Source organism: Lepisma saccharinum, chromosome 22 (assembly GCF_977018435.1).
Source record: "Lepisma saccharinum chromosome 22, izLepSacc3.1, whole genome shotgun sequence".
Classification (NCBI taxonomy): domain Eukaryota; kingdom Metazoa; phylum Arthropoda; class Insecta; order Zygentoma; family Lepismatidae; genus Lepisma; species Lepisma saccharinum.
In genome coordinates this window covers 18,878,131-18,902,978 of record NC_139250.1, presented here as the reverse complement: position 1 = coordinate 18,902,978, position 24,848 = coordinate 18,878,131, and the positions used below count along the sequence as shown (strand labels likewise).

The following is a 24,848-nucleotide window of genomic DNA, read 5'->3' as shown; positions in this document are numbered from 1 at the left end:
TATACACTTGACTACTAACACACACACATGCATATTACATGGATTGTGTAGTGTGACTAACCATGTAAGGTTGTGTGTGTGTATCTTGGTAGTGTAAGCTTATATCTTTCCGATTTTATATTTTTGTAATATAACTTTTCTGCCATTTGGATTAATCATGGAGACAAGGATGAGTGATGATTAGAGGAATTTATGAAGGAACACTCACAAAGAATACAAATGCCTAAGCTGGGATTTGAAAATTGGAACTTTGGTTGCAAGATCTTATACACTTAGGCACCTCTTGGTAGTTCATTGTTATTGGCAAAACTTTCATTATTGGCTTATTATTTCTATTAAGCTAAGTTCCATTAACGTGTTTACATTGTTGGATACCTGAATTCGAAGGAATGAACAGGAAATATGCTTTTATTATGGGCAATATTTTTCACAGGCCACATTAGCACCTGTCTTTTCATAAGCGTTCCTCCTCACACACAAGACAAGGAACACACGAAACAGAGATAAAGCACGGTAATAATTAATGCATTTCCCAAGCGATAGAGATGCAGTGATTAGCATGACATGTCCATAGTGCTGCATGCCTGATAACATCTTCCAGCTTCATGTGAATACAAGTCAGTATTGATTACCTCCACAAGGTCAATAGCCCCACTACTCAGCTTACGTGATCATTCACGTACAGCGTGTGGATCAATAATTCAAGTAGGTATGACTAGTCTCATACATGAACTTTTTCAATCGTTGCATAGGAATAAGTAGTACACCGTATCAAATTATATTCTTCACATATGCTAAAAATGCTGATATTGTAACCCATATATGACATATTGATCCTCTGTTAAATGTTTTCTATAAATGATCATTAATTTAATTTAAATTAATCATGTAATCAAATGGTTAGCACTTTTTGCTTTTGGTGAGAGTGGTCCTGGGATCAATTTCCAATAGAAGCCGACTCAAATTTCAGTGTTTGCTGCTACTTGAAAGGAAAAACTAGCAGACTTCAATTTCGAAACTCAGAAAAGAGCAGTAAAGGAAAGCAATACTCTGAACAAATGACATCCAATGAAAAAGCAGATTGACAGGCCTGGCTATAGGATAGCAATGGATAGTACTATTGTTATTATACTATAGAGCTGAAGTGGTCTCGTTGGTAGTGCATCTGACTGCCATGTGAGAGACCCAAATTCGGTTGTCAGGGTGGGTGATCTAAGTCTCAAATCGATGGGTACCTGGGGAGGGGAGGAGCCGAAGCATGGTGCTGATCACATCACCTCCAAAATGGCCGAGATCGAGAATGTGTGGTGCCCTACCTGCACATCTCCTAAATGTACCTTCATAGCACGGTGAACTTTACCTTACAATTGTTAATATACATATTAATTAGAAAGTGAACAAATTAAATAACATTGGTGCTTAAATTTCATATTGGTCTGTCACTACCATTTTAACTACAGTAAAACTTCTCCTAATGGAGCAAAAATACATGGGGTTTAATGTCAATATCACTTCTCAATAACGGATGTGGACACTGAAAACTACCCCCCCACCCCCCCTCCCAAACGCAAATAAAACTTCTTAATAACGGACAGCCTGAAAGAAAACACTCGCAATTCCAGGAATTCAACATAACAATGGCCAGTATTTCGAACTAGCGTGCATTGTTTCATGTTACGCCGAACATATTTCTTTTTAAAAATGTAGACAGTAGACAGTATTATTTGTGGTTTTCTTGAGAAGTGTGTGTCACTTCTGCTACGATATCACAGAAACACAAACGACTGACTTTAAAGGAAAAAGTTGAAGTCATCAACATCTACGAGAAAGAGAAACTTAGTGTTCGAGACATGGCCGTGCGGTTTGCTGTTGGAAAAACACAGATCAGTGACATGTTAAGAAACAAAAGTGACATCCTTAAATTGTGGACTGGAAATGAAAAGAAATAGTTAGAGCCTATTGAAAATGAAAGAGCATTTTGAATACAGTAATTTAACAAAGGATTACACTGCATGTACTGTATTTTATTTTTTTAAATTTGTAGTGTATGTAGAGATACTTTGGTAAATTTAAATTCCCCGTATGTAGTACAGTATTTTGTTCGTTGAATGTAGGAAAAAAAACAACCATTATGTTCATAAAGTATGTACTGTAATATGCTTATCCTATTGTGAAACATCCTACACTTTTTTCTGAATAGCGGACATTTCTTAATAACGGACATTTATTTTCCCCCAGGCCTGTCCATTATTGAGAAGTGTTACTGTATTTGGTTAGTTGCTGAAATGGAGTCACTGGTTACTTTCTATGATGCTGAGAGTTTGCCAGCCTCCTGTGTTAGTCTAGTGTCATCTTAAAAATAGCGAAGAATGCAAACAAGAAAAAGGAAAAGAAGAGGAAGGGATTATTTAGGAAGTGAAGTGTAAAGAATTTCAGAGTGTGTACATAGGAGAAACGAAAAAGAGGCTGAAAGACAGGTTGAAACAACATAGGTATGATGTACGATTTAAGAGAGAGAGAAATGCGATATTTAAACACACGAGAGAAACAGGACATGACAGAGTGGGATGAGGCTAAACAGATATGAAGAGAGAGGAGAGTACTAGTGAGAAAATGGAAGGAGGCCACGGAAATAGAGAAGAAAGGAGAAGAATACGCAATGAACTGGAATGGGGGACTCAAGATAAACAAAGAATGGAAGAAAGTGTTAGAAAGAGTGGAAAGGACAAGAGCGAGAGAGGAGAGAAGAAGGAAGAGGAATGAAGAAAGAAAGGATAAAGAGTCCAACCTCTTTCCAGATGAAAGGAAATGTTTAGCTAAATCGCCTGTCAGGTGAAAGTACAGTTGACAAGGGAAAGCCACCTGCTGGAATGTTCCAGAAACAACTTTCTAATAATCTTGTGTCTGGAGGGGAGTGATTTATATCTTCCTGTCTTGTACCTTGTTTCATTTGTACTTGGTACAGAGTCTGGAGAAGACCTTGCTAGAAATGTTACGTTTAGTTTATGTTTTAAAATAAAATAAATTTCTGCCTTGGTCAGCATATTGAGTTTTTCATATCATGGAAACAAGGCTTAATGGTATTATAATATCTAAATGTATCAGTCAATGGCAGCACAAGTTGGCCAAACTAGCTAACTACATGCACAGGCAATTCATTCTTCTGAGGACAATTTTTGCTCTTTTGTCATTTAACCTTCATTTCCACTAGAAACCTGGAAGATCTCTGAAACGAGATGTTAAATACAAGTTGAATGAGTTCAAACAGTGATCTACAAAAGGGTTAAAACCGGCTTGAACTATGTAAGTGCATATTTGCAAGATAACGACATACCTCTGATTATCCTGGTTTGGTGTTGACTGTGTACTGCTACCATTCATTACTCGTTCTTCATCTTTTGATTCACCATGATGAATCACCAACACCTGGGCAGGTTCACAGCTTTCGGCTGAATTGTTGTTAAGCCTGTTCAAACCACGTTCCAGCCAACTTGGCGTTTCCGTAGCATTAACCTCAGGCAATCTTGCATTAGGCGCAGTAGGCTCCCAGAAGTGACCAACGCCTACCCCACGGTCACCCCATTTAGGTCTCCTATCTTCCCGGTCCAGCAACCGCTTCGCTCGGAAATCATCATGTTGCCTATCCATGTCCTGCAACCAATGATACTTCTCGAGATACTTCGTATCTGTGTACGTATCTGGAAGAGAATTTTGGTTTGAACCTCGCATAACTGACGATGATGATGATGGGGATGAAGAATGATGCTGGGAAGAATATGGACGGGAGCTGTTTGGAAGATTACCATTGTACACATCAGCATACTGATTGTTCTTCTGGAAAAATTTAGGCTGTCCACTGTTCGACATGTCGCTGAACCTCACGGCTTTTTGTGGAGTTCTCGGTATGTTTGGCCACTCGTCTTGATGCCGACTGCCGCTATAGTGATCGTCCGTGTAACCGTTACACCAAGCAATTTGATTACATCCATTTGCACTACTGCCGGCTGATGTCCGGTCATTGCTATCACTAAGGTAACCAGATGTCTCTTCATCGTTGTCGCAAGGGTATATGTGGCCAACTTTCTCGTCACTGTACCTCCGACTCCCCACAGAAAAAGTGTCACTATGAAAACCAAGAGCACTATTTATTGGTGGCAAACTAGGGCTTTTCTTTCCCGACACGCTAGTCCTATTGTCATCCATATAAAATCCTTTTGATTGTTCATTGCTGTTCATGTAAACTTGTTGATCAAATGTGTGTTGAGCCCTGTAAAAAGGTTAAAATATGAACTGCATTTTCATTTGTACATGCATAATAATAATATGTAACATATGATAGTTTTAACAAAATCACCATTAGTAGGGAAAGGATTTCTAGTTCCGCACCTATTCTTTTTTGCTACATCCTAGACATATGCTTTTTAGAAATATTTGCGTCCATGTACACAGTATCCCTCCACTGAAAATCTATATGACCTAAATGCCTAAATTTGGGGAGAAGGCACGAACTTTAGTATTCTTTTCAAGAAATGGACATTTCTCAAGAGAATGAAACATGTTTCATGTTCTTGGGTGCCATACAAGTTGAATAATAAACCAAAATGTTATTTTTTTATTTTTTTTATTATTATTACGAAAAATAGGTAATTTGCATTTTTCGAGGAAAATTGTTATAACTCGGGCACTATGGGATCAATCTACTTCGGATAAGTTTTGTTTTGAAGCTAAAACATCAGAGCATGCAACCGTGTACAATTCAGAACGGCGAACCGAGGAAGGGGGTTTGGGGGGCTGACCCCCAAATTTCAATGGAAAAAAACATAAAAATCTGGAGTTTGCCCCCTCTTCTCCTGCTATTTTGGGGAGAAGGCGAAACCTTAGTATTCTTTTCAAAGAATGGACGTTTCCAAAAAGAATGAAACATGTTTCATGTTCCTGGGTGCCATACAAGTTGAATAATGAGCCAAAATGTGAAACTCTGTTCGGAAATGTGGAATGGATATGTTGCGGGGGGGGGGGGGGGTCATCAATGTGAATTTCCCAGGCTTGCTCCAGACCTGTGTCAGAGTTTCCACCCATACATAAGAGTATGAAGGTACAAAAAACACATTCATTTCGTAATCAGTATCATGATACCATATGGTATCATCGGGCCAGTACGACCTTACTCTGATGATACCATATGGTATCATCGGGGAAGTAAAGGTTAATGAATGTTTAGTAAGTTCTATGTGAAGTTTCTTTATGGACTGAGGAAATGTGCTTGAAGGCAAAGTACTTGGCTAAAACCATAAAAGTTATATGACAATATTTTTTTTCTCTAAAAACTGAATTGAGATCTTGAAATAGAAGTATTTAAAATTAATGAAATCTCAAATACCTTACAGGTCCTACATGATCTCCCCAGCCACCATTCACATTGTTCAGTGCTTCTTTTGATGGTGAACGGCCCCATAGACCACATAAACCTGACAACTCCTCTGAAAGAGAAAGAAAGGGAAAAAATATAATATTTATTGCAGTCAATAAATTGTGTAGGCACAATATTTTTATGTCACCAATGCTGTTACTTCCAGTTGAATGTTGACAGGTTCCTCTCTATGAGAGTTACTTTTATAGTTATGAGGATTCACCTATAGGAATGCCGATTTATCTAGTTTATATGTTCAGGATGCTCCTCATTACGGTCGCTTTCCAAATCTCAACATTGTGGAGATCAGTATGAAAACATGGAAATTATAATTATATTTTTAACAAAACAAATAACACTGCCAATATTAAAGAAAATTATGAGTTTAAAGGATTAATAAAATTCAAAGGATAATATTGATATATTACTTATAAATTATGAATAGCCAGAAAGGCTAAGAGCTAAATTCTTCCTTAGTTACCTCAAACAGCTGAAAGTCACATGGCAACGGAATCAACAAACTTCCGCTATAAAAGCGAGAAAAATTGATAGATATATGGAGACATGCTGGGTTTTTACTCGTGTGCTCTCCACCCAAACTAACCCGCCAACTGGGTTTTTACTCGTTGGTTTAAGACATCGCTGTTTAAGGATCTCTTCGGAAACCTGGAAGGGGGACGAGGTTTTCACCTAAACCCAACCAGGACCTTTCGACAGATAAACACCAGCAGTGTCTGTACTAAGGCGACCTGTGGTTTTCACTAGGGTACCTTTTTCTCACCGCTAACAAGCATTTTGATCTTTTCGCAGGCAGCAGAAAGTTCAAGATAACCTACGCAAAACTACAGCTTGGAATAGCAGTATCACATAAAGCTGGTGATATCAAAACAAAGATTCGTGATCATTAGAGCCCGGAAGTTCAGGCATTTATTTTCGTTAAAATAGGCAGGCAAAAAAGGCATTTATAATGTGGTAAATAGGCACTAAAAATGAAAAAAAGGCAAAATAAACCGAAAAAAAGGCACATTTAGAAGTCGCTTACTTTTATCTATAACTTCTGGCAAAATGTTAAAATCTAAATTGGGAAGAGCATTTCAATTTTCTCCGTCTTGATTGCACATAACTACAAGGTGCTTTTTAAGTTCTAAACATTCATTGATAGTCGTCTGTCAGAGAGAATGTTTTTCATAATAGAAAATGATCTTTCTACTTCGACAGAAGTTATTGGAGCATACATATAACAAGCTAATGTAGCTGGACTCATTTTGGTAACAGCATTTTCACCTTTTAGAATATCACAAATTGTTTTCAATTGTTTCAAGTCCTCATTTGCACTCACTACCCGTTAGCACTTTTCCGCAACAGCTGACCCCTTTTCTCCTGGCACTTCCATCATCTGCTGCATAGATTCCTCGAAGATTTTCATGGATGCTATAATTGTAATTGTCTCTGGCAATGCACCATAATGTGCAAAAGTAACTTGAATAGCACAGGAGTTTTTTCACTTCACGAATTGAAGCTGCTTCATTTTCTGGAAGAGCATCGATCACCTCACTGATTTTTTGAAGGTTGTTAGCATAATATATAGCTGCTGATATCCAGGTTCCCTATCTCGTCAAGACTGGTTGCTGAGGTAAACTAAGCTCAATCTCAACTTCCTGAAATTTTCGGGTTCGAGAGGGAGATTTCAGAAATATTTTCTTTGTGTTCGAAATCAACCTGTCCACTTCAGCAGTCAATCATGCACAAGAAATGTTAACCGAAAGGCAATATCCTGAAATATCATGAAATACTTTTTTCTCACACTTTTCTCCTTCAGCAATGTTGAAACATGCGTGAGTTCAATATTACTTAAATAAGGCGAAAATTATTCACATAATAAACGGAAGAAAAATAAATGCCAACAACGTTTTTTGGGAGAAAAATAATTTATATACACATTTTTTTTTTAAAAAAATGTCAAATTTCATTGAAAAAGGCAAAAAAAGGCATTACAATTAAAAGTAGGCAGTGGGGTCCCAAATAGGCAAAATAGGCAAAATGAAAAGGCTTCCAAAACATTCCAAACAACATAAGAAACGTATATCCGGAAAAATTTTATCAATGTATGCAGTAGATAAAAAGAGGCATTTTGCCAAACTTCCGGGCTCTAGTGATCATGAAAGCAGCAACAATTTTGACTATGTATTAATAAATAAATAGAACAAGCTGTTCAAGGATTAAAGAACGGAAGATTCCTACCTGTATCGCTGGCAACGGACTAGGTGTTACCTTACCCTTACAAACAGTGTCCGATTAAAGAAGGTAACGATACCTGTGGTGTCCAAAGGAGTCAGGAAATCCTAACTTTTAGGACATCAAAACTGTTGCGGCAAGATGCACACTATTCAGATAACTGCGTATTCTGAGTGACACACAAGCAACAAGGACATGTGACGCTTGGGTCATTTTGGAGGCAATAGTCACATTTATATCAGTACATTCGTTTCCAAGTGCAGTCACTTGATGCTTGTGGTTTGTCACTTTCGTCTGAAACCGTATTGAAAGATATTTATAATCCGTCGCGCAACAGCCCATGAAGGGCCTAGGCATACCTATCGACTGCCGGTCTCCCTCCCACGCTTTCCTTCATCACTTCTAAGTGTGGAGATCTTCAACCAGTATTGGAATAGTTGGGGGTCAGCCCGACGTATCCCCAGCCGTTATAGTAGGTCTCCGTGACCGGATTACGCTCACTCACTCGGAGCTTCCCAATTTCCTCACGATGGTGGGTTGCCACCGGCCCTATACGTAGGCCGAATAAATTCCGACCAGAGCCGGATTCGAACCAACGCCGCCCCGCAGCGAACAATCTCAAGACAAGTGAACACCTTAACCCGCTCGTCTACGGAGGAGGACTGAAAGATATTTAAAATGGGATTTCTGAATTGCAGAGCATTGTCCATTGGAATAGTTTTCAACACTTATACTTGGTTACTTGTTTACTTTATACAGGACATTCAATAAATTAAGTAATGAAGCAAGTCAGCCTGATCTGTAATTTGAGATCAATGGCAATTCTGCATGGATTTATAAATAGCTATTTTACAGGTGAAGCGAAAAAAATGACATTTTAATTGAAGGCATGCTAAGGCACATTTGGGTGATGCATGACCACATTCATCAAAAAGTAGATAATTCACACCATGTGACATCAACATCGTGAAACTAAGTACGACAATAGTTGTAATAGCTGTGGTGGTGTAGTCGATAGGGCATCTGACTGCCATGTGGGAGACCCGGGTTTGATTCCCAGGGTGGGTGATCTAAAGTCGGAATTTTTCTGCCTTGTCCCCACATAAAGTGGCTCTGGGGGTCATGCAGCCTCAATCAATGGGTATCTGGGGACAACCCTGGGAGGTAAAGGTGGCCAGAGTGTGGTGTTGATCACATCACCTCTAAAATACCAGAAATCGAGAATTTGTGGTTCCCTACCCCCTCATCCCCTAAATGTGTCTTCATGGCATGGTGTTATATACGCATGGAAAACTTTACAAAATAGTTGTGACACATGCGTTCCTGTGGTTATTCTAATATACGGAAGACATTTTCTTGAGGAAGGAGCCAAGTCTGAAAATTTGAATTGTCTTACTTAATTAAGCTTGCACTAGGAGGTACTTTGATAGACACTGCACCTACCTCGTTCTTTGGCCCACTGTAGCTTCTTCTGTTCCACCAGGGTCAACTGTTTCATGGTCTTTGGGGTGGAGTGGACTGGACTGCTGCAGCTCGCAGGCGAGTCAGGCGTTGGGGGAATGGTTGGGTTTTCATAGCAATCACTATAGTCTGTCGCAGGCAGAGGCTTCTGATTCTGATAAGGGCCTGGCGATTGTCCTGAGCTCACATTTGATTTCTCACGGAAGAAAGTGCATTTCGACCCTTGCGTCGGAACGAGAGGCTGCTTAATGGGTGGGATAGCTCTTTGAGATTGTTTACTCAGGTACACACTGTTGGACGGACTGCATGCTCCACGTGAAATGTTGCTTCTTCTCGGAGTAACTTCTGTAATGGAAAAGGGCAACATATAAATTTCCACGAATGACACAGATTCTTATACATTAGCAATGAACGATATCCAAACTCACTACTGAAATGTGTAGGACACATGTACTTCTCATGCCTAACATAAAAAAAAAATTCTGTTAATAAATCTGGATCAATAGAAACAGAGAAACTGAAATCTTAAGGGTGGAATTATACCACTTCTGAACAAAAATGGACACAGTTTTAATATAAATTAAACATCATTCTCAAAGTTATCTTATATGAAATAAATTTTGTTCATTTACAGTAAATACGAGGTGTGGCTAGAAAAAAACCGGACTGTCGCTACAAAATTTTTTATTGGTATTTTTGTACAATACGAACATTATCCCCTTCAAAGTACTCCCCTGAACTATCGATACACCACTCCATACGAATCTTCCATTTCTGGAAGCAGTGCTGGAAATCATTTTCTGAAACCATGTTCACGACTAGAGGCCAGCATAGTGTGCCTTTTACCTACCCACTGCCCGCTTGCACGCGATAACAGGTTTACCTGCTCGCCTGCCCACGGCAACGAGTCGACTTGCGTCTCTACCCGGGTTCTTGGTCTTCAAGGCGCTCTGCGCTTACAAGGTACCTGGGCATTCATAAAGACCCGGGCGCCTGCAAAACCTGCTGGAAGGAAACAGCCCTCCGGCAACGTGTCGCTCCAGGTGTTTCATCACCACGTGGACGGCTGCAGCCAGTGTTGCCTACTTACGTAGCTACTAAATCCTACGAAGTCCTAGGAGGAGCTTCTTCTCCAAGGAGAATTTATATACTTAGCGATTTCAGTTCAGCGTAAGCAGTTTTTATCTTATTGCCAGGAAATGCACGCAGTATTACAGCTTCATTTATTTAAATGAATGATCGAGCAAACAAAAATCTCCTCACTGAAAACTAATTGTTTTTCATTGCATGGTGCCTTAACCAGGCACGCAGTGGCGCAACCTGAGGGGGCAGGGTGCATTGCTCACAACCTTGGACGGAAATTGTCTAGCGGAGGGGTCAGAGTGGGGGTCAAACATTAAAGTACAAGTCTCATCAAGTTCAATGCCGTAGCAAAGGGGTAGCGGGAGTCGGCCCTGAGCGCCGAACGATCTAAGTGAGAAAAGTTTTAAAACAGAGAATGCTATGGCGGCCCGTGATATTATTTGCTATTAATGTTGGTTTGTTACGAGTTGGATGAATTAATTATGTAATACGTCGCTCCATGTGAAAAGAAAATATTGTACATGGAAATTTTACATGCCATATGTATGTACATTCGGAATGCATTTATCATGCACTTTCTTTCTTTCAAAAATAGTTTGTGTGCTTGTTTTCCATTATTAGCTAACGTGAAATTGACGTGTTGAAAAAAAATATTTCTAATCCTCGGTTTCAACACAAATGCGTGAGAACCGATTTCTACCCCCTTTTTGCGTGATTTATGAGGATAATAATGCCTTTCATGCTACTTTATTACTATTATTGCGATTGTTGTTGTTGTTACGTTTATCCAAGTAGTTGCCCCCCCCCCCCCAAACGAGGGTAACGGCAATGCCCCTGGCTGGCTACGGCGCTGGTGTTCGCAGTAGAACAGTGGGTTGTTTGACTCGCGACTTCAGCGTCGAACGTGACATGTTTCAGTCCTGCCGTATATCACTATATATATGTATATTGGTTATATATTTACGACATATACTTATGGATCCTGTGCCACGGAAAACCTATTTCAATGTGTGTGTGTGGGGGGGGGGGGGGGGTAGCAACATTCGTAAATCTCATTTCATTGGTGATGTGGCTTACGAAGCTTCGAGTTCCCTTTTTTAAGTAGTGCAAATCTATTGCAGTTGGCAACACTGCAGAACGGTGTGGGCCTGGTGCAGTTTCTACTCGAAGCAACTACGTCATGCAGAGGGAGGGGTCTGCAGTTGATGGAAAGAACGAACTGAGACCTACTAGGTATCGTAAGACTGCGGGTACCCGGCGGGTCTACAATGCCTGCCAGGAACGATCTGGGCAGGTGGCCAGACAAGCTGCTCAAGCGAGGGTGTTGCGCAGGTTGCATGGCATTTCAGGAGCGATGTCTCGTGAACGGGTCTGCTCCAGGTCTTGTGCAGGCCTCTGTTCACGACCTCCGTCGCTTTTGTTTTCACAGGTTCTACAGTCGTAAATCTGTTTTTCTTTCAGTGCTGATATGACCTTTGGGAATAAAAAGAATCACATGGAGTGATACCCGGCAAATAGGGTGGATGTTCTAACACTGGGATCCCATGCTTTTGGCAAAAAAAAAAGCATTGACTGACAATTCCGTATGGACAGGAGCATTGTCCTGATGAAGAATCCATGACTTGCTTTTCCACAAATCAGGTTGACATCTTCTTACTCGCTCACAAAGGGTCGTCAGCACCTTAATGTAATAATGTTGCTTGTTTTGCAATAGCTCGAATACTCAAGCGACAATCCTCTCGAATCAATTCACCGACATTTGCAATGTTTGATTCAGACTTGCAAGGCTGTCCAGGACGCGAGTCGTCCGCGATAACTTCTCGTCCCTCTTTAAACCTTTGAAACCACTCAAACAATTGAGTGTGTGATAAACACTCATCGTCGTATACTTCCTTCAACAAACCATAAGTTTCTGTGGCGGATTTTCCGAGTTTCATAAGAAACTTCACATTGATACGCTGTTCCACTTTCACACTTAACATTTTTCCAACGGAGCACAGATGTATGGTTCACTTCATCGACAAGCTGCAGTGGAACTGAGTACCGCGCACCCTGGGAAATCACACAGTCGATAGCCAGGATATCACGTTATACACTCATGCACCGCTTGACCTTCATGTGCTTGCCATTTGTCGACAGCAACATCAATGTGGTTTTTCCTTAGCCACACCTCATATAAGCATTCCTGTGGTAGAGTCGGTAAGGAAACAGACTGCGACATGTTAGACTGAGGTTCGATCTAAGGTTGGAATTTTTCTGATGTTGCCCCTGCATAAAGCAGTTTCGGGGTTCACCAACCTCTAAGAAATTAGTGCCTTGGGGCAATTCTGGGGGTATAAGTCGTAGGGACTTGGTGGTCAAATCATCTCCAAAAAAATAAACTGGTTGGGATTGTGTATGTTGATTGGTTGACTTGGTTTATTTTACTTTAATTTTCTGCCACTTTTGGCTAATTATGAAGATGAGAATGAATTATGATATGATGAAATTGATGAAGGGACATGCACAAAGAATGCCTATGCCAGGCTGGAATTCTAACCTCGTACCCGGGGGTCGTGGCGTGGTATGCTAACCAATAAGCTACGGACGTCGACTGGATCATGAATGTCACCACATCTCCCTATGTGCCTTCTTCATGGCATAGTGCAGTGGGCATGAAAAACTACCTTACAGTAAATGCTATACATGCTAATAATAACAGAAGTGGTATGATTTTGAATGCACAAATGATAGTAGTTAAATCCTAAAGAAGATTCATTACATTCAGAATTTGTGTACCATTATGCTGAAAAGTCATGTTATTTAAAATCAGCATTATCATGCAACATCACTATCCTTGCTAATGAAGCAAATACATCTGCAGGCCTCGCTGATGGCGTAGTGGTAACGTCGTCGCTTTGTACTCAAGGGATCCTGGGTTTGATACCCAGTGGAGGCCAATAGTGGTTTGGATCCCACGTTAAAAACTACAGATCCTGTCCTGATTAACCTATCTGTGCATAAAGTGGACTTAAAACGACAACAATAAATACATTTGCATTGGACTCCATTGGAGGATGTAAAAGACCCTTTACGTAATCATCTTTCCTTTCCTTAATGCATACTTAATTATATGGATTGGGCAAAAATGTTTGATATCAGGTGGGAACATAAAATCTCATCGCCAAAGATTACAATTTTCAGTCTCGGCCTGGGCATGAATGCTCATTATCAATTACATATTTCAATTGATGCGACTGACTTTCATTAAAGATTCTTTTTAATCTAACATAGTTTGAATTTATGAACTGACTGAGATGTTAAAAGCAAATAGTTGTCACATGTTATCAAGAACATGCACACATGTGTGGGCATGGGTATTAGTTGTAAGTGCCCCTGCATCAAATTTCATCTATCATGTGATTAACCAAAGCTTGGAGACAAGCAATGCTAAATACAAAGGTTAAAAAACAGCAAAGCTATCTCCTGTTCATTGTACCATGCAATGAAGACACATAGTGGGGGAGGGGGGGGGCAGAGCCCACACATTCTTGATAATAACTATACTGGAAATAATGTCATCAGCACCACGCTCCAGCTGACTTTACCCTCCACGGTCACAAGGATAATGTCAGAAAATTTTCCACATGAAATCATTCACCCTAGGAATTGAACCTGGTCTTTTTCAAGTCGAAGTCAGACACCATCCTGACTGGACCACTTCAGCTACATACATGCTTTTATAAACTGTGCTAAACAAATCTTTTGGCACTTTAAAATGAGATACATCAGCCAACGTCTACCATCCTCAGCCAACATAACATAGGTGATATGAGTTGGAACATACTAACATGAAGTCATCGTAAGCTCTAGAACAACGGGAACTCTTTCTCTCACACAAGTGGATGTAAAAGAAGGAGACCCAGTAGTAGGATATACAAGGGTTGTTCCGAAAGTTTGTGGACTGAGATCACTATAAGGAGTCCGAGTCAGTACGAGGGTTGGTGTGTTTCCTTTTCGAAATACCGCCCTTCACACTGTATACACCGATTCCAGCGATGCACTAGCTTCTCAAACACATGTTGCAGACCATTTTCTGAGAGTTTGTGTAAGGTAGTGGATGTGACAGCTTTCACTTCCTGGTCCGTGCTAAGCTTCCTTCCATGTAACTCTTTCTTAAGTGTTGGAAATGCCCACAAATCGCAGGGTGCAAGGTCTGGGCTGTATGGAGGATGGTCTAGAGACTGCCCACCAATTTTCTACAAAGCCTGGCAACAATGAATGCGACGGACCTTCTGTTCTGCACTCAGTGAACATAGCACATATCTTGCATTAACACGAGACATTTTCAGGTGTTCCTTAACGACATCTTGCTACACCAACATTCAGTTTAGCTGCCAATTCACGAATTGATAAACGTATATCTCCTTTCAACAATGTCTCTGCTCTCACAATGTTCTCAACGTTCACTGATGTTGATGGACACAAACTTCTCGCCTTATCCTGCACATTGCATTTACCTTCCATAAAATGCTTCCACCACTTGAATACGGCCGATCTGCCCATTGCTTCGTCACCATAAGCTTCTTTTATCATCTCAAACGTTTCCAGGCCACTTTTGTGTAAGTTCACACAAAATTCAATTGTCTGGTAATTATTGGTACATCATTCTCATCTGCCATTGTAATACACTCTGCAGTTCGACTTTTATAGCGAGCAAACAAACAACACCTGCACGTTGGTTCACTCGTACATTAACAAACCACACCACAGGTTATCTTCACAGGCTATCTTCACGTGCAACAATTACAGACACGGCTTACACAGAATCGGCGCAGTGTTGCCAATCCACAAACTTTCGGAACTTCCCTCATATTTTGACCCCAAAACAGGACATCCCAAGCAGGTCAGTTTAGTCCTCTCCTGAAAAATCTGTTAGGCCTAATTATAAAGTTATTGTTGTTATAACGGAATACACACAAAGCAATATAATTACAATTAAATAATATGTATTCTTATACCATTTAATTTAGTATGGATCACATAAATCATGCATCATAAACAGTGGCGGCGATTAGGGGCAACGGGTGGGGGCAGTTTTGGAACCCAGTCGGCCGCTGCCGCCGCTGATCTTCCGTTGTCAAAAGTATTAATTATTATAATTTCGGCATGACTTACATTGCTGCAGGTCAGTATTGAAACTATATGTACGCTTCTTATTCACTGCTCTACAAATAATAGAACACACACAAATTAATGCAATCCACGACAAGACCTAACACTTAAACAGAAAATTGTGTTAATGGAACGTTTTGAATGACAATGGAACATTTTGATTGTTATGAAATTCTTGAAGAAGGGTAACAATGATACTAGTTTCAAAATTCAATCAAAATGTTTTAGCACAAAATGTCTCTCAAATTTAGACTTGGTTTTTCAAGCAAACTCTTAAGACTTTTATAAAACGGGACAATTAGTGTATTTTTAATAATAGCGACAGAATGTCGGCATGCCGCCGTTCTGGTCAAAATGGGATGTATGATCACCCTACCCAGTAGACAAAAAATAAATCTGTCCTTCCCTCCCATCACACTTACGCACAAAGTTAAAATTTGTGCAGTCCCTTGAATGCCATTTTTTCCCCACAAACTACTCTGGCTTACTACATGGGTTAAAGCCAGTTCAGCTGTCAAGTGTCTGAAATGGTTAACTTTCAATCTTGCCACCAAAGTTCTGTGTGAGCATCCCTTCATCAACTTCATCTAATCATCACCCATCCTTATCATGAAAATTAGCCGAAAGTGGAAGAAAAGTGACACTAAATGACAAAAAGACTGTTGTTAGAATAACACACTTATTTTTAGCACTAGGGTAATTTATACACTAAGATGAGAGAAAGCTGGAATAAGGAGAGCTTGCTTGTTTGAATCTTGATTATAAGTAAACTTGATGCAGAGATAGGCTAATCGGGACTGGACCTACAGTTTAAAGTGGGATCGGAACCACTGTGCAATGTGCCTCCACTGAGGAGGAACAAAGGAATGGAAATTAATCCATAACCTTCACTAAAGGTACAATCTAAGCATTAACCTAAAATGTATGGGGAAAACTGCAGACACACCCATCAGGATTACCAACTGTGGGATTTGAAACTGAAAATTTCAACACGTCTTAACAAAAAAAATAACAAAAAAATAATAATTTCAATAAAAATGTAATTACATTTATCTATTAATATTCCCCATTTCAAGTTACATATAACAATTACCTTACATCCCTAAGTACATAGAGAACATCATGCACAACACAACTGGCATCTTCACGTTATCGTCTCGTAACTGCTATCACACTCAAAGTTCAATGCCTGACTCAAGACAGTCTACACCACCCTCCCTTCACGACACTGAGTCCAGCCCACAGGTAGTTCATGCACCTCTTGTCAAGTTTCCGGGTTCGCCTGACACTTTCTCACGCTTAACTGAACGCACACAACAACATTGTTCCTCCTCCCCTTCCTCAATCAATAATGGGGGGAGGAGGGAGTAACCATGACAACCAACATGCCAGGAGTACACATGTTGTACACAGTCACCTCCCCCATCATCCACCTTGTAATAGAAATCAATATATCCTTCAGGCAGAGGTACTTGGCCTCATAAATGAACAGCACGACAGACGTCTTTGAAATAGGGCTGCACGTTAATAATGTAATTATCTCAGACGAAAATAACAACCATGTAGAGATTGATAGTACTTGGTATTTGAATTTTATTACTTAGACGAACAAAAGTGTTTGGAAAAACATTCTCATGTCACAATTGTCGGCCTCTGTGGCAGAGTGGTTAGCACACTTTGCTACAATGCCACAGGTTCCAGGTTTGAATCCTGGCCTGGGCATGTGTATTCTTTGTATGCATCTTCATCAATTTCATCATATCATCTCCCATCTTCGAGATTAGCCAAAAGTGGCTGAAATGTGAAGTAAAATAAACCAAATCAATCATTACAAATTTAATTTCTTGAATCAGCTACATGTCACTTTTGGCAATTATGACAATAATGATGAGTGATGATTAGATGAAATCTATGAAAGGACAATCACAAATAACACCAACGCCCAGGTTGGGATCAAACCTGAGAACTTCAGAGGTCTGGTACCGACCCAGTGAATTGGTTATATATTTGCATAACAAAAATAAAAACAAACCACACTTATGATTTTATAAAAGACTTGAAGAACATTGTACTTGAATGTAAGGTACAGGCTCAAGGTTGTCAATCCTGACTAAGGCCCTCATGTGTTTTTCTTCAGCCCTTCCAGACAATACTTACATTATACCTCCAATAAATGTGAAACTAACTTCTTCTTTTCTCAGTTAGCTCCTGCTACTACTAGGACTACTACAATAATTCAGCTACTACTACTATGGTGACTGCTGTTAATACCTATTACTGCTGCCAGAAATTGCTACTACAGTAGTTATTACTACTTTGAACAGTGCCTAACTACCACCATTACTACTGCTGCTAAAACAACTAACAAGGGCCTCTCCATTAGTGGAGTGTTTTGATTGATTTGGTGTTTTAAGTCTACTTTATGCACAGTAAGGCTAATCGGGACTGGACCTACAGTTTAAAGTGGGATCCGAATCACTATGTGCCTCCACCGGGTATCGAATCCGGGACCCCTTCATTACACTGCTACCACTATGCCACCGGGGAGGCCACAAATAGTGGAGTGACTAATTCTGTCAGCATGTAATCAAGAGGTCCTGGGTTTGATTCCCTGTGGAGGCACATTGGTACATCCTACTTTAAACTGTAGGTCCAATAGAACAAACTTTTGCCTTTAGTACAAGTAATACCCAAGTATGTGTACAGCCATGGTACTCTATTCGCTAGGCCAACTGACTGTCATGTGGGATACTCCGGATTCAAATTCCACAGTGGGTGACCCTAAGTTACTATTCCTCTGCATAAGCAGCTCTGGGAACTCATCCAATCTGTAATCGATCAGTACTGTGGGCAACTCTGGGAGGTTATAATGAACGATCGAGATCGAGAATGTGTGGAGCCCTACTTTCATGTGACATGGTGACAGAGGAGATATTTATCTTTTTCCTTTACTACTAGAACAAGCTCATTGAGTATTACAGATAACCCTTAATGTACTTTTCGAACACACCTTTAGCTACAGCTCTCATATATTTGTATTTCTTCCTGTGCAAACATTTCCTATTCATGCTAGCCACCTTGTAACATGAGCTCAATACCCAGTTACAAAAGAGGACAAGGCAGGCTCGTGGCGAGCAAAGGAGGGCAACTTAATTTCATCCATAACTCCGGCATGCAAACAAGCAATTCTGCAGGTCAAGATAAGGAAGTGAATGGCCTAGTTCAAAATACGAATCAATACGCTTGTAACAAGTTGTGAAATCTGTTGCTTCCTGTAGGAGTAACAAACTTCGCCTAAACATGAACCCTGGATATAAGGAAGTTGGAAATCTAATCTGCACATTCAAGTATGAAATATGCATTTTATTCAATTGATTTTGCAGCAGGTGGCGCAGGAAATATGAGGTGTCTGAGGTAGGTAGGTCAGAGACTATATGGATTAGTCAGCATTGGGGTAATTTGGTAACAATAGTATAATTATTGGCACAAGACAAGAAAAGATAAAACCTTGCTGATGGATTTATTGAGTTGGAGTTTTTGTTGTAAGTCCACTTTTTGCACAGAAAGGCTAATCGGAACTAGGCCTACAGTTTAAAGTGGGATCCCAAACACTACATGCTTCCACAGGGTATCCAACCCCGGACCCCTTGATTACAAGGCTGATGGATTTATTTTGCCATAATGAATACTTAGATGAATAATCTAGATTTTAGAGTTCACTCTACTGAATCTTCAATTGTTTGATTGATTAGAAAAGGTAAAGTTCCCCATGTATGAGGCTTGTCAGGAAAGTAAAGATACAAACACATTTGCACCTTAGGGGAAAAATGTGAAGCAAAGTTTGCAACACTGGCAGTAACCTTGATCCATAAGACGAGGATTGGGAGTGGGTCGTCATTCTGCGCTGAGTCTTGTGCAAGGAACACACATTGGAAATGGCAGCGGCAGTACCAAATCCGTCAGTTGTGAAGTGCGCACCGTGAGCAGGTTTTTACTGATGGAATTCATGCCTCCTGGAAGAACGATTAATGATGAAACCTACTGCCAGACTTTGAAACATCTTCGACGTGCAATTGAAAACAAATGGAGGGGCATGTTGTCACGTGGAATCCGCTTTATTCATGACAACGCCCGGCCACATTCAGCGAATGTCACCAAGGATCTGCTTGCACATTTTCAATGGAATGTCATTGAACATCCGCCATACAGCCCCAACCTTGCACCCAGCGATTACCATCTGTTCCTGTACCTAAAGAAACATCTTGGTGGAAAACACTTTGACTCAGACGATGAGGCCAGGGAAGAAGTCAAAACTTGGTTCCAGATGCAGGCAGTGGATTTTTACGATTCTGGGCTACAAAAACTTGTTTGGACAATGGTGGCACTTATGTGGAGAAATAGCCTCTGTACCAGTGTAGCTTTAGTTGCGTGCAATACATTTCTTGTATATCTTATGTTTCGTTTGTATCTTTAATTTCCTGACAAGCCTCGTATATAGAAAGCACTGTGCCACAAAGACACATTTAGGAGATGATGGGGTAGGGCTCAACCCATTCTGGATATAAGCCACTTTGGAGGTGATGTGATCAGCACCATGCTCCAGTCACCTTTACATCCCCTCCCTCGTATGCCTATTGATATGAGGCTGAGTGAGCCCCAGAGGTGCTTTATGTGGTGACAAGACCGGAAAAATTCCAATCTTAGATCACCCAACCCCCGGGGAATCGAAGCCTGTCTCCTGCATAGCAGTCAGATGCCCGACTAGACCACCGGGGCTTGATTGATTTAGTTTATTTTACTTCCCTTTTCTTCCAATTTTGACTAATCACGAAGATGATGAAATTGATGAAGGGACACTCACACAAAGAAGACTCGCGTCCAGGCTGGGATTCAAACCTGGGACCAGTGGCATCGTAGTGCACTGTGCCGATCACTCCACCACTGAGGCAAACACTGAATTTTCGATTACAATACATTGTCAACACTTTTTTCATCTAGAGGATTATGTTTCCTTATTCTGCAATAAAGTTAGCTGTTTGTATGTTAGCTCAAGCCATATTTCAAATTTAATTGATCTTTCTGGGAACTTTATTTCAAGAACTTCCAGAAACAAAACCATCATCAAAAGCATTTCCGCTCAAGGTTTTAATAATTGATTGGAGAAGTAAGACACCTGAACAAAGAAATAACATAGCTCGTATCTAGTTTATAAATATTTTAGTGCAATAAGTCAATAATAATGACATGTATTGCTCAACAGTGGATGGAGTGGACTTAGTTTTGTAAGGTATCGCACGACAGAACAGTGTTTGAAATTAGTGATTGGGAATCACAAATTGCAACAGTAACCTTTAGATTTATCTATTAGGTTGTCACTTATGAGCTTTCTTTTGTTCTGTGTGATGCAACAGCTTTGTGAAGGGCAAGGCTTGCCAAACAGATATTTATTGGGTGACATGTGGTTAGTTCATTGAGTCCCATTGCCGCTGTTTACTGGCTTTTGGGACTGAAGTCTGCTCATATTGCTCTCAAGTAGCAACTGGAGAATTCTTTGAGGCAAAGCAGGTGCGCTTCACATAGACGAAGTTTAAAGTAATCATTTCTCAGATTTCATTTTTTTTGTATTCGTCTTTCGAAGTAGTAATGACAAATTTGAGAGGGGTCCAAACTCACCCCAGAGGGTCCGGACCTCCCCATTAGTTATGTCTATTGTCAGCATACCAGTCACTTTTTTGAGTCAGCCTATGGTTGCCAAATTGCACTTAAAGGTAGAATCTAGTCTCAAACACTGTTTCACTTTAGATGTTCAAACATGTGACTTAAACGGAGTTTTTCATAAAAATTATGTGCAACGGAAAAGTTAAAAGTTCTGTTAAAGGTATGCACATATGCATGCATGCATAAATACACACATACACACCTCCTTTCATTCAGGGGTAAGATTATCAAAGTTAGTTTTACGTCCACTTTATGCTGATAGCCTAATTGGGACTTCTACAAGCTCAGTTTCATGTTGAATCTGAACCACCAAGCAATTCAAGGTGATTGAGTTACCACTGCACTATCACAGATGCCACAAGTAAAACACGAAAAGTAAAACAAAGATATTCAAATGTTACCATGCAAAAAGGACATAAGTGCAAGGAGATCTCTGTGGAATATGAATAATAAAAAGAATCACAAGCATGCAACTAGCTCTTTGCTCATGCAAGCTACTCTGAGGACATCTATCTTTGGAGAGAGGAACAACAGCACAACATGCAACTAGCCGATAAGGTATATATCTGCAGAAAAATAGAAGTTCATTGGCAAGTCAAAAATAACAGGATCAAGTGCAAGGTCACATGAAGCAAAATGGACATTGAACTTGATAAATTGTCCAGCAGCATACTGCATATTCATTTTTATGACTGGGTAGTGTGATGTAAAAGCTATCAATTGTTTGCATATATTTCACACTTGGTAAATCTGGAACAGCTTGGGGTTAAAAGTTGTGGATCCAAAATGATTTATTTCTGGATAGAAAATTTTCCATATTTAGCTATTTCATTCTCTTGGGCTCGAACCCATTTGTGAATTGAAACTAACAGGCAAAGGTTTTCTTTTTGATTGGCTGAGTTTCTCTAAGTTCATTTATGCACAGAAAGGCTATCGAGACTGGACCTACATTTTAAAGTGGGATCCGAACTACTATGTGCCTCCACCAGGTATCGAATCCAGGACCAGTTGATTACAAGGTCGATGCCATTACCAATATGTCATTGGGGATGTCCTAAGATATAATTTTGATTATTAAAAACTGCAACAGGCAGTGGCGGTCCCTCCATGGAACAGAGGGAACAGGCTGTTCCCTCCTACTTATCGCCCAATTTTAATTATCTATATTAACATAATAAGAACACTTCTTTCTCCCGAAATCAACATGCCGAAGAAAACTTTCACCGTGACTGGACGTTTGTTTACTTCACCAACCCTCGTCGTTCCACCCTCTAGTGCCTGACACCGAGTATTTCCGACCACGCGCAAAGGTGAACTCTCTAGCTGTTCCCTAGGAGAGACAGCGAATTCGTTTTCCTTCGAGTTTTTGCTATGTGCTAAAGTTTAATTGCGTCGTAGTGATAGTTTTGAGTGTAGTAAGTCTATAGTTCCCTAATCTCATTGCAAAATTGCATCTGACATTCATAACGAAGTGGAAAAATCTTCTACAGTTAATCGTCTGCTAAATGCCTTGGCTAAACGCTGCGAAATAGCTTCCGAGGGAACAGCTCGCATCCGCCTGTTCCAACAGCCCCAAGACCAGGCGCACGCAGAGGCAGGACAAGAAAGCGAATGTTGCGAGCGTAGGGTTGAGAATGTTGTATGATCAACCGGCTGAAGACGAAAGCCTTTAGTTCACTGGACTTTACAGAAAAGACAGCAAACCAAGACCTACCCTAACCGAATTAAAAACAAAAACGAAATCATACACAAGGCATTTTATAAAAAGTTACTACAACTCTGTCAAATGATTAACTGGATACTCTTCCAGTGGCAAATTATTGTTATCCTTGTTTGTTCACGAAGAAGGGAGTTTGGAACAGTTCGGGTTTTGTCACAATTTCTACAAATCTAGCGGCCATCTGAATGCCATCATTGCATTGAGGACGTTTGAATTACAAGAATGCTCAACTCTACAAAAAAGTCAACATAATCTACAAATAGAGAGATGAAGCAGGTTTCGACAAAACTTTTTTTCTCTCTGATCACTCATAAATTGCTTTTATTATTATTTTCTTTGTTGCGCATCAACAATTTTGTTATTAATATTATTTTTACATTATAGTATCATATTTGCTTTAACATTGTTATTGTCCAAATTTTAACGTGCTTCATGTATGTTACTTCTGACAATTTGTAACATATGTATCATATGTTTATTTGATCAGGAGGGGTGCCAACAGGGGGGATTATGGCGCAGGTTGCGCTATCGAGATTTTGGGGGGGGGGGTTCCCTTCAAATAATATAAAATTCAACATTTATATCTTTTTCCAAAATATATATAAACATTTTACACCTTAAATGCACCATATTTAATCCATTAGATGAAGAAAAGAGCCTAACAATGAAAAAACAGGAATTTGGCATTGAAAACTGCTTTATTGTTTTTCGAAGTATTCTCCTTTATGGTCAATACACTTTTGCATTCGTTCGAACCATTTGTCAAAGCAGTTTTTCCAATCTTCTTGAGACACCTCCATAATATGGTTTTTGAACGCATCAACGGCGTCTTCCGCCGACGAAAATCGTTGTCCACGCAATTTATTCTTGACATTCGGGAACAAGAAGAAGTCATTGGGTGCCAAATCAGGACTGTATGGCGGATGACCCATCAATTCGATTTTTTGACTGTTCATAAAGTTGGTTGTTAGACGAGATGTGTGACAGCTGGCATTGTCTTGATGAAGAATGATCCGACGGCGTTTGTTTGTTTTCCGTATTTGACCAAAGACCTCTGGCAAACAAATTGTTGTGTACCATTCAGAGTTGACCATTCTACGTTCCTCTAAAGGCACAGTTGCCACATAACCAGTTTTCCCAAAAAAACAGGCGACCATTTGTTTCGATGTGCTTCGAGCGCGAACAACTTTTGTTGGATTGGGTTCATCTTGAAACACCCATACAGTCGACTGCTGTTTACGTTCCGGCTCATATGCATATATCCATGATTCGTCACCTGTTACAATCTTATATACGTCTTTTGAAGCACCACGATTGTATTTATTGAGCATTTGTTTGCACCAATTGACGCGAGCGTCTTTTTGAGTTTTTGTCAAATTGTGTGGGATCCATCGAGAACATACCTTTCTCACAGCTAAATGATCATGTAATATTTTATATATGCTGGTGGAACTAATGCCTATGGTTGCCTCAATCTCACAGTATGTCACATGACGATCTTGCAGTATTAGGTTTTGCACAGCATCAATGTTTTCTTGAACAACAACTGATTTTGGATGACCTTCGCGAATCTCGTCGGTGAGCGAATGGCGGCCACGATTAAATTCGTTATAACAGCATTTCACAGTGGCAAAGGATGGGGCTTCATCACCAAATGTGGAAGTAAGTTGATCGATGCACTCTTGTCTTGATAATCCACGTCGAAAATCATAAAAAATCATCGCACGAAAATGTTCACGAGTTAATTCCATTTTATTGTTGTCGCGCAATCTCCAAGGCAACAGAAACAACAGAAATGAAGCTATTGACAAAACATTTGAAGTACATTATGGGGAATAATGCCAGACGATTCCGTGCAAATGTAAAATCTCGCCTAACTTCAATCAGTGTTGCCAAGGCTCAAAATATAAATAGTGGCCCTCGTACTTCTGACAATTTGTAACATATGTATCGTATGTTTATTTGGTCAGCAGGGGTGCCAACAGGGGGGATTATGGTGCAGGTTGCGCTATCGAGATTTTTTTGGGGGGTTCCCTTCAAATAATATAAAATTCAACATTTATATCT

The 24,848-nt window shown here is 40.1% G+C and overlaps 1 protein-coding gene across 3 annotated transcripts in view; it reads right to left on the bottom strand.

The window, feature by feature from the left end:
* The window catches only part of LOC146005038 (uncharacterized), a 104,028-nt gene that overhangs the window by 41,294 nt on the left and 37,886 nt on the right, over positions 1-24,848 (bottom strand). For all 3 annotated transcript variants that reach the window (XR_014443983.1, XM_083144179.1, XM_083144181.1), the window contains exons 3-5: positions 9,089-9,451; positions 5,381-5,480; positions 3,335-4,267 (exon numbers count right to left, since the gene is read on the bottom strand). Coding sequence is in view for 2 of the 3 variants with exons in the window: in XM_083144179.1 (XP_083000305.1) it covers positions 3,335-4,267; positions 5,381-5,480; positions 9,089-9,451 (1,396 nt within the window). In the remaining variant the exon portion in view is untranslated. The remainder of the gene's footprint in view (positions 1-3,334; positions 4,268-5,380; positions 5,481-9,088; positions 9,452-24,848) is intronic.